The sequence below is a fragment of the Miniopterus schreibersii genome, assembly GCF_964146895.1.
Source record: "Miniopterus schreibersii genome assembly, chromosome: 15".
In the NCBI taxonomy this organism is placed as follows: domain Eukaryota; kingdom Metazoa; phylum Chordata; class Mammalia; order Chiroptera; family Miniopteridae; genus Miniopterus; species Miniopterus schreibersii.
The window spans coordinates 44,618,051-44,636,888 of record NC_138115.1 but is presented as its reverse complement, the minus strand read 5'-3'; the positions used below and the strand labels follow the sequence as shown (position 1 = coordinate 44,636,888).

Below are 18,838 nucleotides of genomic sequence, written 5' to 3'. Positions count from 1 at the left end.
GCTGGTTCCGTTGGCACATGCATTTAGAGGTCACCCTCCTTGGCACCCTTTCTCAGTTCTTCCAGTGAGGAAAAAACTAGTATTACTCCCGTGGTCCTCTCTCTCAGCATCCACTCTCCCCGACAAATATGGAGGCAGACTAGAGAGAGCACGAGAAGAAAAGAAATAGCATGTCCATAAATAGTTTCACTGTAAATGTGACTGTGAAGCTCATAAATTTATGGCACATGAGAAGATCAGTACCAGCCACCACTTGTCATCTACTCTGACACCTGTGTCTAGAGGGAAATCATCGCAGAACAGATTGCATGTTATAATTAAAAAACAAAAAACCACTCTGGATAAATACGGTCGGCCAAATTGCCCATCCTGGCACAACTGGAGTTTTTGCCACAATTCAGATGCACTTAAAAAGTGACTTCTGCCCAGCTGGTGTGGCTCATTTGGTTGGGCATTGTACCATGCACCAAGAGGTCGCTGGTTTGATTCCTGGTCAGGGCACATGCCCGGGTTGTGGGCTCGATCCCCAGTAGCCGGTGCGCAGGAGGCAGCTGATCAGTGTTTCATTTCATTCTTATCGATGTTTCTATCTCTCTCTCCCTCTCCCTTTTTTAAACAGAACGTATTTTTTAAAAAAGTTACTTGTAACTTCTTTTTAAAGGAAGCAGAGATGGTAGAGTCCTACGTAGGATATGACACATGGATCCTGCGGGTGACTTGAATAACTCACAGCCCACCCTCATGGTCGAATTGACCTACACATTCTGTCGTTTTCCTATTTCCTTTCCTGACCTTGTCAGAAATGGAAATGAAGCTGCTTTTAGCCTTGTGTACTTTATTCTGGCTGGGTGCAGTGGATCAGGAAATACAAAGTCTTGTTTTACTCATTCATTCAGTTTATCTGGAAATATAATGAGACGGAACACATCCTCAGTATTAAAGCTCCGAACAGTAAGATGGTCTTGGTTTCTTTCTTTCCCCTTTTTTAATCATGAGAGAAAAAACCTTTTGGAGAAGAAAAATCTTTAGCTTTTTTTTTTTTTTTTAACCCCAGGGCAAGAAAATGTCAATCAGAGCTCTAGAAATACCCACCATGTGCTGCTTGCCCATGAGTTCCCGTGAGGCCAGGTGAAGCTGTGCACAGTGGGACCCTCCCTTGTCGATAGATTACATCGCTACCCAAAGGAAGTGATCCTACAAAAGAGATATTAAGATGGTGTGGACAGTGTTAGTAAGTGGCAGTTGCTGTGCCCTGTGTGTCACATACTCTAAATTATAATCATTTTGCTGTTTATTCTTCACAAAACCCCTGGGAGGAGAGTGCTAGCATTCCTACTTCATAGGCGAGAAGACTGAAATGTTAGTACTTGCCCAGGTTCACACCAATAGTCAGTGGCCTTGCCAGGATTCAAAGCCAGATCCGTCTCAAACTCTGGGAGCATAACCTCCTCACAGACCACCTCACCTTGAGGTGGGTTGAAAGTCAAGCTGAGAAAACTTGAAGTGGGTGAGATTCGGGTTCTTTAAAGTTCTGGAATGTTCTGACCTCTTGTTGGTATTTCCTGGGTAGCAAACCTTGGACCTTTGACCTCAATTGTAGATCCTTGAAGGTCACCTCGCTTTAGGGGTAGCAGGAGTTGCCTAGAATGGGCTCCGAGGTAGTGGCCCAAGCTGGGGGTTCCTGCGAGGCCTAGAGGAGCCACCTGAGGCCCAACGCAGACCCCATTCTGCACTCCGGGTCTCTCACAGAGGAGACTGGGATTAGATCTAAATCCATCGTTTCAAGCAGATCCTCCAAGATCACCCTTCTAAACTATAATAGAATCGGTCACCTTTAGTAAAGTCTTGCTGAAGGCCACAGGCTCTTTGAACTCATGTTGGCTAATATACCGTGTTGTCATTTTTCCTCTCGCAGGACATCGAGGCCTCTGTGACCACTCCCTGAAATACCTGAGCTCGAGAATCATGGAGCGGAAGCTGCAGGGCACGTGGCTGCCTGCTGGCCGAGGGAGCCTGGAGAGACCGCTGCTGGGCCCCCGCAGCTCCGTGGTGCCCATGCTCAGCCCCCCGCAGGGCCTCCACTGCCTCCACGCCGAGAGCAGCGTGCTGAAGCCCAGGGTGGTGACCGTGGTGAGGCCAGGGGGGCACCCCCTCCGCAAGATCACCCTGCTCCTCAACCGGCGGTCGGTGCAGACCTTCGAGCAGCTCCTGGCGGACGTCTCGGAGGCGCTGGGCTTCCCAAGGTGGAAGAGCGATCGCGTGAGGAAGCTGTTTAACCTCAAGGGCCGGGAGATCCACAGCGTCTCTGATTTCTTCCGGGAAGGCGATGCTTTCATCGCCACGGGCAAGGAACCGTTGACCTTGAAGAACATCCAGGCGGCCATGGAAGAACTGTACCCCGCCAAAGCCCGGGCCCTGACGCTGACCCAGCACAGCAGGCTCCCTTCTCCGAGGCTGAGAAGCAGGCTCTATAGCAAGACTCTGAAAGGGGGCCACCACGCTGGGGAAACTGAGGCAGCCCAGAGCTGCAGTGAGGCTGCTGGGTCCCAGGCGGCCATCAGGCATCAGGGGAAGACGCCCGTGGAGCCGGTGCTGGAAAACAGGGCGAAGGCCCAGAAGACGTGGGTGAGGGGGAAGCGGGAGCCCGACCCGGGCGGCCAGCCCCCCAGGGAGGCCCCTGTGGAGAGGCGCGCCAGCGGGGAGAAGCACCTGGGCGTGGAGATCGAGAAGACCTCGGGCGAGATCATCAGGTGCGACAAGTGCCGGAGAGAGAGGGAGCTTCGGCAGAGCCTGCGGCGGGACAGGCTGTCCCTGGGCACCAGCCAGCTGGACCTGGGCCGGTGCCAGCGGTACGACGTGGAGAAGCTGGTGAGGACCAGAAGCTGCCGGAGGTCCCCCGAGGCCGAGCCCCCCTGTCCGGGCGGGGAGGAAGGACGGAAGGGTGACGGCCACAGGAGCAGCCCCAGGAACCCGGCGCAGGAGGCGAGGAGGCCCAGCCAGAGCGGGGACAGGAAAGAGGGCAGAGAGCCCGAAGGCCAGGAAGGTCAGCCGCAAGGAGCAGCCAAGGCGCAGGATGTCGCGGAGGCTCAGCCCGGCGCCGAGGAGGGGCCGAGGGACGGGAGGAGAGATGCCAGGAGCAGGCCTGGTGGCTGGGGCCCCAGGGAGCAGCAGGCCAGCTCTGAGAAGCCCCCCAGGGCCCGCGGGGAAGAGCAGGAGGCAGAGAAGGAGAGAAAGCCCTGCACGTCGGGGGGCAGAAGGACGCTCCCCCGGGGTGACCAGCCCGCGAGGGTGGAGAAGGAGCCCAACCTGAGGCCGGAGGAGGGCAGGGCGGAGAGGCCCGGCGGCCGGAAGCGGCGGCCCGCGGGCATCCTCGCGGCCGACGTGGGGAAGCTGTACGAGACCGGCCGCGTCATCGGGGACGGGAACTTCGCCGTGGTGAAGGAGTGCCGGCACCGGGACACCGGGCAGGCCTACGCCATGAAGATCATCGACAAGTCCAAGCTCAAGGGCAAGGAGGACATGATGGACAGCGAGATCTTAATCATCCAGAGCCTCTCGCACCCCAACATAGTGAAGTTGCACGAAGTATATGAAACGGACGCGGAAATCTACCTGATCATGGAGTACGTGCAGGGCGGGGACCTTTTCGACGCCATCATCGAGCACGTGAAGTTCCCGGAGCACGACGCCGCACTCATGCTCATGGACTTGTGCCAGGCCCTGGTCCACATGCACGACAAGAACATCGTCCACCGGGACCTCAAGCCGGAGAACCTGCTGGTAAGGCCGCGCGGTTTCCCTTGCCCGCGAGCGCAGCACCTTTGTGCCTTTCTGACCCGCTCGTTCCGATATTTAAAACCTTCGTGGTAGTTCATAAGTTGCTGACATACATTGGCTTTGATGAGGTTATGGGAAAAGAAATCTTCCAATTTAAATAAAATGGAATATGTTTCCTTGACCCTGGGAGGAGAACACTGTCATCTTGACACTGGTCAGGTGGACCTGTTTCTTGGGCATTTGCACAAACTCTGGCCTTTGTATCGGGGTGTCTTGCTGGTCGCTGTAGTGTCCCCTGCAGGCTTTGTGTCCACTCTCCCACTGAAACCACCCCGGATCCTTGCCAAGCGAGTTAAAAAGGCTCACCGTGCTGTGTGGAGTGGATACGTGGCTGGCTCTGTAGTCAGATAACCTCCCTTTTTTTTTTAAAAAAAAAAAAATTGAATTTATTGGGGTGACATTGGTTAATAAAATGTTATAGGTTTCATCAGATAACCTGCTTTGAACCCTGGCTTTCTTAGTTGCTTGTTCTAGGGTAAGTCCTTCACCTCTCTGGGCCTTAGTTTCTCATTTATAAAAGAGAAATGGTAATAGTACCTCTGTTGGAAGGTTGAATGAGAATTGAGCACAGGAGAGAGAGAAGCAGCACCTGACCGCTAGGAGCCGGCCTGGCACTCCCACTCAGCTGTGGTGCTCTCCTGTTGAACAGAAATGGTTTCACAGAACACCCGTATCAGATAAGGCCACTCTGTGGCCGTGATGGATCCCGACAAATGCAAGACCCCTTTATAACCGCGTCCAAATGCAGATAGAAACAAGATTGTCCAAGCCACAAATACGGCCACATCTCCCCCTCTGGCTATGAGTGACGGCCTCACTTCATTCCTCCCACTGTCTAGATGGGGGTCACTAAGATGCCCAGTCATACAATTACTCTCTCTTCCTCAGAGTATTTGATTCAGAGCAAAACCCTGCTTTTTCTGAGCCCCTCCTCAAATCATCTAACACAGCCAAAGTCTTGCAGTAAGTTCCTTAGCTGCCTGGGTCCCAGTGGTGTGTGTTCTCCGTGTTGCAATGAGTCAGTAAGCCCAGCGTGTTCCAGAGCCACAAGTGTGCTCCTGGTGGCCTTGCTAGGATAGCAGACTTACACAGTCACCCTCTGGCTCCCTTATCCCACTTTCTTCTTGGTCCTGATCACCAGCTGATACAGTCTATATTTATAAATATGATTTTATTGATTTTTTAGAGAGAGGAAGGGAGCGGGAGAGAGAGCGAAACATTGATGATAGAAACATCGATCGGCTGCATACCCCCCTAATGGAGATTGAGCCTGCAACCTGGGCAAATGCCCCGACTGGGAGTGGAACCAGCGACCTCTTGGTGCATGGGACAACACTCAGTCCACTGAGCCACCCTGGCCAGGCTGACGCAGTCTATATTTAGTCTTCTGTTTTCTTTTTTCTCTTATCGGGAAGAACGTTCTATGATAGTAGGAACTTTGTTTTATTCAGATTTACCCCGAAACCTAGAACAGCTCTGTCACATGGTGGATGTTCATTAAACGTTAGTAGGATGAATGAATGAGTGCAAACATATGCTGCCTGAGAAGTCGTGAGCATTCCGTCAGTTGGCAGCTACCGTCAGTGTATTACATCAGAATCACTCTGATACTAAGGTGGGTATCATGAATCAAAGCCGGATTGCTGCAGATAAAGCAGCAGTGAATGGAGACAGTGATCTCCATGAGCCACGTTTTTGTGTGGTTGTTAGGGGATTAGCCTGTTTCCTTTCCTTTCCATGGCTGTAGACCCAGCCTGGATACACCATCCGCGTGCATTCATCTGTCTGTAAACTGCTCCCACGAGAAGAATGAAACAGTGAGTGAGTCAGGCTAATTATCTGGTGAAATAAGGTCTGCCTGACCACTAAAGTCAAGCAACATTGTTTTTGCCCCAGTTCACAGAACTGCAGGACTTTGGTTGCCTGAGTGGTGTGAATTACCATCAAATAGCTCTTCTGTGGAAAATTTCATTTTTGCATGAGCTCAGGGCCCTCCTCCTTTCTTCAGTTGCTTTTTTGTTTCTATCTCCTGGGTCTGAGCCCAAGTAATCTCCATGTGGGATGTGTGATGAACTGTTCATTATGGCTGCTTTAATGTTCTTTAATGACCCTCTGACGTTTCCCCCAATTGTCTCAGCAGGACAGGTTCTGCCCAGAGGCCTGGTCTGGTCTCGTGGGCTGAACATTTTGGGTGTGCGCCTCATAAAGCATTATGACGGTCATACAAGTTCTGCAGGATGTGGAATGAGATCATTTACCAGATAGGATCATTTTCTGTTGGGGACAGTCATCTGAGCTTGCATTTTCTCTGCAAGGTCTTGGAACCAATCTGTCGAGCTGGCCCATCTCTTGGGCAACAGAGACTCTCACTTGTGTAGAGGGACTTGTCAGCAATTTTTAAAATGGAAAAAGTCAGCCCTGGTATAGATTGTGTGGAGAAGTGGCTCCAGGAAGTAGAACATTGCAAGGTGCACTTCAGTGGGGACACTCTAACTGCCTCAGAGAAGTCATTCGGCAACTCCCCGTGGATTTAAATGCCAGTAAATATGAGTTTTTAGTGCCCGTAAGGGCAGTGAAGTGTGTTTATGTGTTGTGTGTGTGTGTTGTGTGTGGGTGTGTGTGATCTGAGAGAGACAGAGGCAAAATTGCAGAGTCGCTATAAATTTTCAGTTTAAATACATGAGCTATTTATGTGGAACAGGTAAATATCTTTTCTCCCCTGTGCATAATTTCATCCGCTTGCATTTATCAAAATGAATAGACCTGTCCTGTCACATTTATTAACCATTTTTCCTTTTTTCTGGGTGAGTAAAGTTCAACATATTGTTATATCAGGACTCTAAATGCTGTCTAAACGTCAGTGCTTCTTGGTTTTTCAGAAAGGTCTGGATTGTGTTGGATTTGATTATGGGCTCATTGTCTGGGTTTAGAACACTGTCATCTCTAAACTTGCTGATATGATAATGACATTGGAAATTTGCTAGGTCTTCTAAGGTTTCATATTAGTGATTATTACCATGGTGACTACCGTCCATCAGTTAATGTTCTGTCATTGAGTGTTCTGCACTTGTGTTGAGCTTTGTATTATCAAAATAATTGTTTCTTACCTGCATGGATGGTTACTGTCTGTATTAAGATGGGTGTTAGCTAAGCTTGGGAAAATGATTATGTGAGAACTAGCTTTTGATTACATGGCTGATTATGATTGTTGCTGCTTTTAGAGACTTTCTGAATAAACTAAGAGCTCTTAATGACTATATAGCAAGCTTATTATGTTGTTTTAATCAGCAGAAATATTTGTGTCTGATAATTGGGCCCTAGAATAAAATTTTAGGCCTCTATTACGGAGTTTATTTCTACAGATCCCATTTCATGATAAGCTGCTAGTCTTCTTTTCCCTTTCAGGTTATTTAGACTCCTGAGATCTTGCAAAGTAAGTTTTAATTATGAGAATTTCCAGCTTGCAGAAACATCAAGTGTTAATTGCTTCTCCTGTCAGTGTGTGCTCCCTGGGCAAGGTTGGGACGTGCTGGGTGGTGGTGACCGGGCCCTGGGAGGAGGGGAGGAAGCAAACAGGAGCTGGAGAGGTGGTGATGACCAGCCCAGCCCACACAGAATGGGACGTGGACAGGCCAGGTTATTTATGGCCGGCAACCAAGGCATTACATACAGCAAAGAAAGCTGAGTAAGTTGGGGTGGTCAGGAGGGCAGGGAGGAGCAAGGTCATTTGAGAAAAATCTGTGCCAGCAAAGGGAAGACAAGGGACATATTCCAGCTCTGGAAACAGGGCTGGAAGGAAGGAGACGGGTGGGCATGGGAATGGGGCCTTTGGCCCCGCATCCCACGGGACGAGGCGCCTCTCACGTGCTTTCCCTTCCTCCCACTCCATCATCACGTAAACATACCGTAATACCCTCCAACTTTAAACCAAACCAAACCCTGTTTTCTCCGCGTGCCCCTTCAGCTACTGCCTCATTTTAATGCGATCTGCACACGCACACCCTGAAAGAGGTTTCTTTACTCACCATTTGCAGTTTTCCTTGTTTTATTCTCTCGTGAGCTCCAGCCAGGCGCCCTTGTCCGTCAGAAAGACGGGGCCACTGCTGACCCAGCTGCTCGGGTCAGGGACCTCAGAGCCGCCCTTGAGTCTGCTCTTTCCTCAGTCCATTCCCTAGTCTTGTCTTGGCCATTAGAAGGACGCTTCTCCGCACCTCCACTGCGCTGCCCAAAACCAGGCCCCTGTCACCTCTTGCTGAGACCTTGGCAGGCACCTCCTCACTGGTCCTTCCTCTTCCCCTGAAGTCATCTTCCTCACAGAAGCCTGAATGGCCTTCCAGATGTAAACCAGAACCTGAAACTCTTCCATTCAGAGCTGTCATTGGCTTCCCATCACACTCAGAATAGGGGCTAAGTTCATTTCCATGGCCTGGAAGTCCTGTGTGATGTGGCCTCTGTCTTCTCAAAGCTCCACTCCAACCAGTCACCCCTCATTCATTCCACCCTTGCCCCTATTCGCTGTTCCTAATCAAGCCAAGCATGCCCCTGGACCTTTGCACGTGCTACTTCCTTCACCTGAAAAGCTTGCCCCTATGATTTTAATATGGCTCATCCCTGATTTTTTTTTCAAACGTTACTTTTTCAGTGAATTCTTCCTTAACTACCCTATTTAAAATACCACCCCCTGCTGCTGTCCAATAGGATGTTCTGTGATGATGGAGTTGTCCTATATCTGCACTGCCCAGTACGGTAGCCACTAGCTATATGAGCACTTGAAATGTACCGTGAGTGTCTGAGGACCTGTACTTTACATATTACTTAAAAATAAATAGCACATGTGTTTAGTGGATATCATACTAGACAACACAGCCTTTATCCCACTTTTTATTTTTTATAATACTCATCACTACCTGAGATTACATATTTATTTATTATTTTTTGATAGAAAGAGAGCTTTATAAAATCGAGATTATCTGTTTCATTTACTACTCTATTCCTAGTGCCTAGGACAGTGCCTGGCACATGGTAGGCATCTAATTAATGTTTGTTGAATGCATATGAGATGTTTAAAAAGACTGGCATGATGTGTAGACTCCAAAGGCATGTCCTAGGCTTGTTCTGTGGACAGGTCCCAGGGAAGACTTTGTCCCTACTGATTTTTCCAGTCCTGTTTTTGTATTACAGTATCTTTTGCTGTCGAAATGTAAATTGGTTTTAGGCATTCCGATGTGAACTGGTTTCTAAGATCAGTTTGGTCCTCACAGCCCGTTGCAAATGGAGCCGTGGAGGAAAAGGCCAGGGGAACCGTGAAGGATCCAGTAAGATTTTGGCAAAGAGAAAGAAATCTCACCCACCTCCAGTAATTTCTCTCCCGCGGCCTCTTGCTCTTTGGTTTGCATTCTGCCGCCACCTTCTGTTCAGAGGTGGTGACTGCAAGATCACACCCGCGTCACCCACCGGTGAAGGAGAGGGAGGCTGTTAGGAAGGACGACTCCTCGCCAAGCCCGAGACCACCCAGATGTTACCTGGGTGCTTATGTGAATAATGAAGACCACCTGCATCCAAAGCAGGGCACTAAAACACCCCATCTTCCACTGTTTCCCCCATGCATTTACCTCCCACGGTTGGCCACCCCTAAAAGCCCACATCCATCAGCATAATAAAAATCCAAACTAGAAAGACTGAGCCCTGGGCAGGTGGCTCACTTGGTTGGGGTGTCATCCCATACACCAAGAGGCTGCAGGTTCGATCCCTGGTCAGGGCATGTACAGGAGGCAACCGATCGATGTTCCTCTCTCGCATGGGTGTCCCCCTCCACCCCAATAAACATCCTCAGATGAGAATTGAAAACAAACAAAAAGAGCCCGAGTTTCCACCGTGCTTAAACTGCTGTGACCTCCGTCCGTGGAGCCTGGTTTTGGAATGGGGGGCTTCTCCGAGGAAGGGAATTTTGTTACTTCACGTAGGAATGCGTGTTTGTTTTGGTGTATTGAGTCAGCCCAATGCGTATTAAGTCAGTTGAATGCTGATCATTTGTTTGGAAATACTTGCAAATATTTGTGAGGGACATATTTTCTCAACAGTCACCCAGCAAATGTGATTAATGTAGACGATCCATCTGGAAACTCTAGGCAGCCCGCTTTTGTCCTTCCCCCCCAAATTCGATTTTCTAACCTAAATTATTCTAATAATCACCTCCCTTGTCTGCTCTGGGGCTGTGTCTGCCTCATCCGTCCGCATACCAAGGCAGAATCGCAGTTTTGTGCCACTTCTGTGCCATCCCGTTTGGCTGGGCCGGTTTTGGAGCCGTTGATCGATTGGCCGGTGGTGACTGAGACTCGGTAATTAAGGTATATTCTGCTCACAGAGAGAGCTCGCTGGCAGGGGCAGAGCAAGTTTAGAGAACATGTTCTTGTGTGGGGAGAATGGGGAATGGCTGCTCCACCCTCTGCCTTTCGGGGTGTCTCTGTCCCCATGGCTCTGATGGGGCACAGGGAGAGCCAGGGGGCTCCCCACTGTCCTCCCACGCCCTGCCCCAGCGCAGGTGGGAGCCTTGGGACGTTTGCCCAGTTTTATTAGAGATGGGAGAGCATGTGCCCGCGGACAAGCTGATACTGGCTCCTGTAGCTCTGGTGGCCCCCACGAGTCTCTCCCTTTAGCCCGGTGCCTTTAGCATCCCTCTGCGGTCTCCTGCTCCGGGCACCGCTGGCCTGAGCATCCAGCTTCTGTGTTGAGATGCGGTCAGGTAAGGTTGGGGAGAGGGATGGAGCTTAGACAGCAGCCGATGGAGCAGGGCCCTGTCTGAAAAGGGGGTTTCCGTTTGAACGAGGAGATCCTGACAGGGACGCAGGGAGATATCAATGCCAGCTTCCCGCGCTGCGCGTTTTGCCTGAAGTTAGGCCCGGCCGTCGGAGGCGAACTGTTTTGTCGGCTAAAGTAATATGGTTTACTTAACAAACACTTACATTGTGCTTCTTAGGTGCCAGGGATTACACCTTACGCAGACTAGTTCATTTAATTCTCATCGTAGTCCCATAAGGGTTCACATCCCCATTTTACAGATAGGGAAACGGAGGCACACAGAGCTCAAGCTACTTGGCCAGTTACTAGCCAACGGCGAGCTGGTGTTTGGACCCCGACGGTCGGGCCTTGCAGCCTGTGCTCATCACTGGTACATGACACCGACTATTCCAGCCGCCCGTGGCACTATGGGACCCATCGAACTCATTAATTCCTTTCTTGAAAATGTGAGCACCAGCCACTGAGATAAATCGGGTTGATCAGTGTTGGGCTGAACTACAAGCAATGTGGGTCTATTGTTTGTTATCCAGACCTTTATGCTGGTTGTCTCATTACTTTTCCTTCTTGGTTCTCATCACAGTTTCGGTGGTTTGGGGGGTTTTGGTTTCTTACAGGTTCAGCGGAATGAAGACAAATCGACGACCTTGAAACTGGCTGACTTCGGCCTCGCGAAGCACGTGGTGAGACCAGTATTCACTGTGTGTGGGACCCCGACGTATGTGGCGCCTGAAATTCTTTCTGAGAAGGGTGAGTGTGACATGTTGCCCTGTGGGACCCGTGCTCACTTACTGATTAATGCTTCATTTTTTAATATTGAATATTTCATATTTTTCAGTGCGGAGCAGTCAGACATCTCAGAGTTGGCACTAAGCTGGCACTTAGCTTTTAACGGAAATATCCGAAGCAGTTCTCTTTGACCAGTGCATGAGAACTCGTCCCAAGTCAGGGCTCCCCTTATTGCAGAGAAGGGATCACAGCTCAGGCCACGTGTGACTCACCGCGGGGCTACACACCCCTGATTGTACCCTGGGACTGATCTGTACCCTGTTCACTGTGTGTCCATGGATTGTGTCACATAAGAGCTTCCACATGTTTACTTTCCACACCTGTGCTTATTTTATCACAGACCAGTAATACAGGATCCCACAGAGGCCGTGGTCTGGGGCCACAGGTCGAGCAGCCCCGGTGTGGCCCCCGTGTTTGGGGGAGTTGGCGGTCTTGTGTTTGGAAGTGGCTCTGGCTTGCTGAGGGCTGAGGTCCTCTGTGACCCAGAGCGGTGACTCTCCAGTTTCTCGCCTCACGTTTGATCCAGCCGGGTCCCAGCTGCGCTTGTGTCTCTGCCTCCCTTGCGCAGGTTACGGGCTGGAGGTGGACATGTGGGCCGCGGGCGTGATCCTCTATATCCTGCTGTGTGGCTTCCCGCCCTTCCGCAGCCTGGAGAGGGACCAGGACGAGCTCTTCGACATCATCCAGCTGGGCCACTTCGAGTTCCTGGCCCCTTACTGGGACAACATCTCTGAGGGTGAGGTTCGGGGCTTCCGCGCTTGGGAGGAGGGGATGCGGGGCTGAGCCCCTCGGGGTGCTGACTGGGAGCAGGCTCTAGCTCAGATGCGTGATGAGAACGCAGAGGGCCCAGCACAGCACCTGCAGAGAGGTGCACTGGGCACGTGCACCTTTATTTCCTGCTGTGTAAATCTGCATCCCAAACACGACGTGCTTTGAGATCTAACGAGAAAGTCTAACCGCTAGTTGCAACCATCAAATACGTTTCCTTAAGGCAAATAAGGAACATGTCACCCTCATTTGTGAAGATCAGAACCGTCTCATGTAAATAGATGTGTCTGTGAGTCAAATAGACTAGAAATGCTTATTTTACTTGTGAAAAATCGGGGGTCCTGTGGGGGCAAATCTGGGGCACGGGCTCTGGGAGCTAAGGGGTGAAGGTCTCCTTTTTGGCCCTTTCCAATGGAATCTGTCCCTTGTTTCTACTGGTTTGTCTGTTCTACCCACTGTCCTTGTAAAATCGAGAATTAGATAATTGGGGGTTTTGAGTCTTTAGCTTAAGAAGTAGAATAGGAGTGATAACTGATCACCACCCCTGTTGTCCCTAAGCATGCCACTTAGATTAGTTACTGAACTGCCCTCATCCCAGGCCCCTGCCTCTTCGCTTGGGGTTGGGGGAGGAGGGGAAGGAAAAGCTTCACCCCTCCCACCTGGCCCCCGTAAATAAGGTAGGGGGAGGGGTGGCTTGCTGCAGGTAGAGTGAGGTCTTGAGCTGGTCAAGGCAGTGGCCATTGGAAAATTCAGGACTGAAAGTCATTTAGAAATTCTCTGCAGCACTGTCCTTACATCCGGGCATGGTGGCCCTCACTCTGTTGCACCTCTCCTCCCGGAGTGAGGAGACTGTGGGGCCTGTGCCCCCAGAGTCCAGGCCTTCCCTCATAGACCCCCTCACCAGGACCCCAGGATTCCCCTCCTTATGGCCCAGGCTCACTTCCAAGACTGGAGAGACCTCCTTTCCCTACCTTTCTCCACAGTGCTGGAGGGAGGCCAAGGGTGACTGTTTCTTTGGGGGAGGGGGTTGAGAGAGCGCAGACATGTTGGTGGGGTGTCCAACTAACTGTCCACATGTGTACACACGAGTCTGAGAGTCCCCAGTTCAAATCTGGCCTTTGATACCCTGAGTCCTTTGAGGACCTGAGGAGTGATGCTGGTTGGGGTGGGCCCTGGGGCGCCTCTCTAGTGTGAACTGGGTGGGGCAGGAGGAATCCTGTGGCTTCCATACTCCAGAGGTGGCTGACACTGGCGTAGAGGAAGGGTGATTGGTGGGTGAGCAGCTGATCTTGGGCAAGAGGCTTCCCCAATAAAGGCAAAGAGAAGTGGGTGTTTTTTTGGTTTCCCCCCCCCAATGCGTTCTCGAGTGATTAGAAGAGGAGACTCAGAGAGCTAGCCTGGGGGAACAGAAATCTTTCCTTTGCACTGTTGACTACGTAGGTTTCTTTGTACATTTAAAAAAAAAAATTTTGTCAATATGAGGCATATTTGTCAACGTAGGAAGGAAGAATGCACGTATTTTATTTAACAACTTGATAGTTGGGTTTATAAGTGTAAAGTATGTAGACAGATGTGGCCTGGGTGCCGTGGCTGTTAGTGGTGGGCCTGGCCCCTGACTCATTTGAAATGAACCAGCACCCTGGAGAGCCGCTCTGCCCAGCAGGGCAGCCCCCAGCTCCATGTGGCTACTTAAATTGAAATGTAAGCGAATTAAAAGTAAATGCAATAAAAATTCAGTTCCTTGGTTGCACCAGCCCTGTTTCAAATGCCCAGTAGTCCCAAGCACGTGGCGCGGAAATGGAAGGTTCCCCTCGTCACAGGCAGTTTGCTCCAGTGTAGCACGGGGCGCTAACGGGGACAGGGAAGGAAAATCCAGCGCCACCTGCATTCCTCTCACTGTCTCTTCCTTCGCTCCCTCCAACAGCCGCCAAAGACCTGGTGAGCCGGCTGCTGGTGGTAGACCCCAAAAAGCGCTACACGGCTCACCAAGTCCTTAAGCACCCCTGGATCGAAACTGCAGGGAAGACCAGCACAGCGAACCCACGAAAGGAGGCATCTCCCGGCAGCAAGGGCCACCTCCGGAGCCACCACGGGCGGTCCGCAGAGCAGGCGTCCTGGTCACCACCCCCGGCCCCTGTGCAGCCCCCGGCTCTGCTCAAGGACAAAGGATAGACGGTCAGGAGAAAGACGATGGAAAGGGCTTCTTCGCGTAATTGGAGAATCGGGAAGGAGAGATGCTCAGTATATTTTAAAAAATACAGTAGAGTCTTAATGTTAAATGTTGTACCATATTTTTAGATTTGTATATTCGAAACCTTTAATACATTTTTTTGGGGGCGGGAGGGAAGGACTTGTTATCAATTTTTGGTAATGATGTGTTTTACTTCTTCCGTATAATCAAGTTCATGGTGTGCGACATGAGTGGTGCTTTCTGGGGTCTCAGTGCCCCCTGTGAGATTAATAAGGTGAATCATAGTCTTTCTGTGTTAATAAAATGTGCTCTGAATGACTGGAGTGGGTCGTATTCTGATTACTTATTTTTTTAAAGATTTTTAAATTGATTTTTTGAGAGAGAGGAGGGGGGAGAGAGAGAAACATCACTGTGAGGGCGAAACAACTATCGGCTGCCTCCTGCACGCACCCTTCCGGGGACTGAGCCCGCGCAACCTGGGCATGTGCCCTGACCGGGAATCGAACCAGTGACCTTTTGGTGCACAGGACATCGCCCAACCAACTGAGCCACACCGGCCAGGGCTGGTCACTTCTCAGTGCTGGTGGTGAGAGCCAGGGAATCATAGTTCAGACACGTCTCCTGAAGCCAATCCGACTACACATACATGTTGTGATGGACATGTGATGAACCACAAGATCTGTGTTTTTACGGATGCGCTGGTCTCCGTCACTAGCGTTTTCGTCTTAGCAGAAAATCAGATTTGGTGCGGTCTGAAAAATGGACAGACGACATCATTGATTCGTTCCTGCCCTTGTGATGCCCATTTATACAGCTTTGCTGCCAATTATCCCCGAGCTGGAGTCACTTCGATGTGAAGTTAGGCACTCAGGCTGTGACTGTGTTAACATGTTCAGACCGTGAGGGAGCCACTTAGTGCGTTAATGTGTCAGACATGCAGTAAACGGATTACACTCAGGCTCCAAGGAGCTCAGAGGGTTCGGGCTTGTTCCTACCTGCAGGGCAGACACATGGAGGGCGCAAAGTGCATGTCCCCTGGTTATTTCAATCCAGATTTCTGGCCGAAATGTTGGTCTTTTCCCCCTCCCTCCCTCCCTCCCTCCCTCCCTCCCTCCCTCCCTCCCTCCCTCCCTCCCTCCCTCCCTCCCTCCCTCCCTCCCTCTTTCTTTCTTTCTTTCTTTCTTTCTTTCTTTCTTTCTTTCTTTCTTTCTTTCTTTCTTTCTTTCTTTCTTTCTTTCTTTCTTTCTTTCTTTCTTCTTTTAAATTTATCGTTATTGTCGAAAATATTACAGATGTCCCCTTCCCCCCCTGATCCCTCCCCCTGCATCGCCCCCCCCCCCCCCCCGGCCTTCCCCATACTATAGTCTGTGTCCCTGGGTTGTGCATATAAGCATAACCTCTCTCCCCCCCCACCCGCCCCCGCCTTCCTGTTGAGGTCCCTCAGTCTGTTCCATGCTTCTGTCTCTGGATCTATTTTGTTCATCAGATTATTTTGTTCATTCCATATATGAGTGAGATCATGTGATACTTGTTTTTCTCTGACTGGCTTATGAAATGTTGGTCTTTTCAGATGACTCAGGGAGTGTGCATGAGCTGAGAGCAAAATATGATGCTGTTATTTACTGAATCGACCTTCTTGGGTTATTTGTAACCTGGACAGTCGGGCACAGAATCAGTTACAAAGTGTGGGCATCTCAGCCGTCCCCGCCCTTCCCTGCCAGTGTTGGAGTCCCCTGGGGGCTGTGTCAATCAGGAGCACAGGTGCAGCACTGGGGAGTTTAGCAGAGGGCATTGCTAGGCAGGGGCTGGAGAATGCAGAAGCACGAAGGAGGCTCTGAAGCAACTGAGAGATACTAACTGCAGGCAATGACTTCCACTCCTAGTGGGGAGCCAAGGGAAGAGGTTGGGGTGATTAGAACCTAGAAGCCTGGAGGAGAAACCTCTTGTTGTGGATGCTCAGTGTGCCGCCCAGATCCTGCTTTAAGACTGAAGGGAATGAGCTTCCTGTGCTGCAGGCTGACAGCCCTCAGGGGCACCGTCTACGGAATGTCCTTAGCTGGGAAGAGTTGGCTCACCCAGGATCACGACCTCCCTCCCCGGGCAGGTTGCATCCAATGACTGGTCCATGCAGGGTGTGACCAGTGGGGATAACACTGATGGATCATTCTCCTCGTAGGCGTTGGCTGAGCCCTGGACTGGGACAACTTCTCTGTCAACCAGTCCTGCTTCTTTCCCTTCTCTTCCAGAGGTGAGGACCCTGGGACCACTCCCTAATACACCTTCTGCATGCTAATCCCAACCTCAGAGTTGGCTCCCCAGGGAACAGAGCCTGGGAACCCCTCCTGGAAACTTGGACCTGCTGGAAGGGAGTACCAGCTGGTGCTTTAATCTCAGGGCTCTGAAGAGGGGCCCTGTGGAGCTGAGACTTGCACCTGAAGGGCTGCCGCCCAGCAGGCAGTGCAGCGGTGCTCATTCCGCAAGTGTAGAAAGAGACTGGAAGCTGGAACTGCTACTGGATCATCTTTGGATAAAGTCACCAAAGGCTGAAACCCAAGAGAATCTTCAGTCTTCACGTTAGCATCATTTGATTCTGTTGACTGCTCTCTTTTCGAATGGCTTCTCTTGTTGACTTCTGTGATGCCACGTATTTTTGGTTTTCTTCCTGTGCCCTTGTCTGCTCCTTTGGGTCACCTGTACAGGTTTAGTCTTCTCCCACTTGCTAAAAGTTGTAGTTCTATCATTAGTCACTAGGGAAAGGCAGGTCAAAACCATGACAAAATAGTGCCATACACCTGTATTAAAATGGCTAAAACTAAATGGCTGTGATGAAAGACTGACCATAGCAGGTACCGGTCCTAGGAGGATTGGGAGCAACTGGGACTCTTATACATCACTGCTGGGGATGTAAAATGGTCTTCCTCTTTGCAGAGCAATTGGGCAGTTCCTCTAAAAGTTAAACATGTGCCTGCCCTATGATCTAGTCATTCTACTAGATATTTACAAGAGAAATTAGAGCAAGTCCTCAGAAATACTTGTACCCAAATATTCACAGGTGCTTTATTTGTAGTAGCCCCAAAGTGAAAACAACCGGAATGTCCGTAACTTGGTGAGCCATATAAACAATGGATATTATTTGGCAATGAGAAGGCAGGAACTCTTGATATATGTGACTAACAACATGGGTGAAACTCAAAGCAGTAGGCTGACTACAAGGAGCCAGACCGAAAAAGTCCACGTTGTGTAGGATTCTATTTATGTGCAGTTCTAGAAAGTGAAAACCAGGCTACAGTGACAGAAAGCAGATCAAAGGTTGACTGGAGCGAGGCGGTGGGAGGGGTTACAAAGGCACAGCAGGTAACTTTGGAGGTGATGGGTATGTTCATGACCTTGATATATGGCAAACCTCATCCAAGTGTACACTTCCAAGGCGTGCAGCTTATTGTGTGTCCGTAACACCTCAAGACAGCTGTTAAAAATAGTACCCTTGGGGCTAGTCCTAGACTTCGAGACCAGTGCTCCTCTGTTACTCCACATGCCCAGGTTTTGTGGCCTTGCCTTTGGTCTCAGGTGGGATCACCATGTCCATCCCACCATGGCAAATACTAAAAACAGTTGCTCTGGAATAGAATCTCCACAGTTGTTTTCCATTCATTCTAAGATGGATGCTTTTTCATATTTTAGCATTTATTCAGTTGGAGTGCATTTTAAATTGACAAGTACTTAATAGAGTTTCCTTTCCCCCTTGAAAGCTCTTAAAACTACGGTGTGCCTTACAGTAATGGTGGAACCTGGACATAAATCACAGTGAAACTCTGTAATTATTTCTCAGAAAGCAACAGTACTTGGAATAAATGGTAGAAATTTCTCTTTCCCTTGGGTTGCATTCTTTCTGTTTTACACAGATACTGCGCAGAGAAGCCTCCAATATGTATTTTGTTGTTAACGGTATATTGTTTTTCCCCTTGTCTACTTTCCCGATAGAGTCTGGGAATTGAGTAATACGAGAATATAAAGCTATATCGAGATTTGTTCTGACAAGTTTCATATCACCGACGAGATACCTGGAGAAGAAAATTTGACCTTAAGAAAAATTACATGGAGAAATCCAGCTGCTATTATGAAAACCGTGCAGCACAGAGAAAATGATGCTTCGTCTATTGAGATACCTGTGTAATTTATGTCAACAGAAAGCCAATAACTTCATCATGATCTGCGAGGAAATCTCACTTGAGGGACCTTGGTCTCTCTTCTGACCTGCCAGAAGGAAGCACGCTGTATAAATTCTCAGCTCCAACGTCCCCGAAGAGCTTTGGTGGGAGGCGGGGGTGGGGGACGACCTATGGCTCCTCGATGGCTGTCACTTCACGTCAGCCATCACCGGAGGCTCCCAGGCATTTGACAGAGAGAGAAGATTTATGCAGGAGCATCACGGAAGGAGCTCTGGAAACAGAAAAATAT

The 18,838-nt window shown here is 50.0% G+C and overlaps 1 protein-coding gene across 1 annotated transcript; it reads left to right on the top strand.

Annotated features, from left to right (window-relative positions):
- The first annotated feature begins 1,931 nt into the window (after positions 1-1,931).
- On the top strand, positions 1,932-14,702 carry DCLK3 (doublecortin like kinase 3). The gene is made up of 4 exons (XM_081159607.1): positions 1,932-3,780; positions 11,250-11,382; positions 11,990-12,157; positions 14,114-14,702. Exons 1-4 carry the CDS (start codon positions 1,966-1,968, stop codon positions 14,359-14,361), a joined length of 2,364 nt encoding a protein of 787 aa, XP_081015733.1. The 5' UTR covers positions 1,932-1,965; the 3' UTR covers positions 14,362-14,702.
- Positions 14,703-18,838: the final 4,136 nt, after the last annotated feature.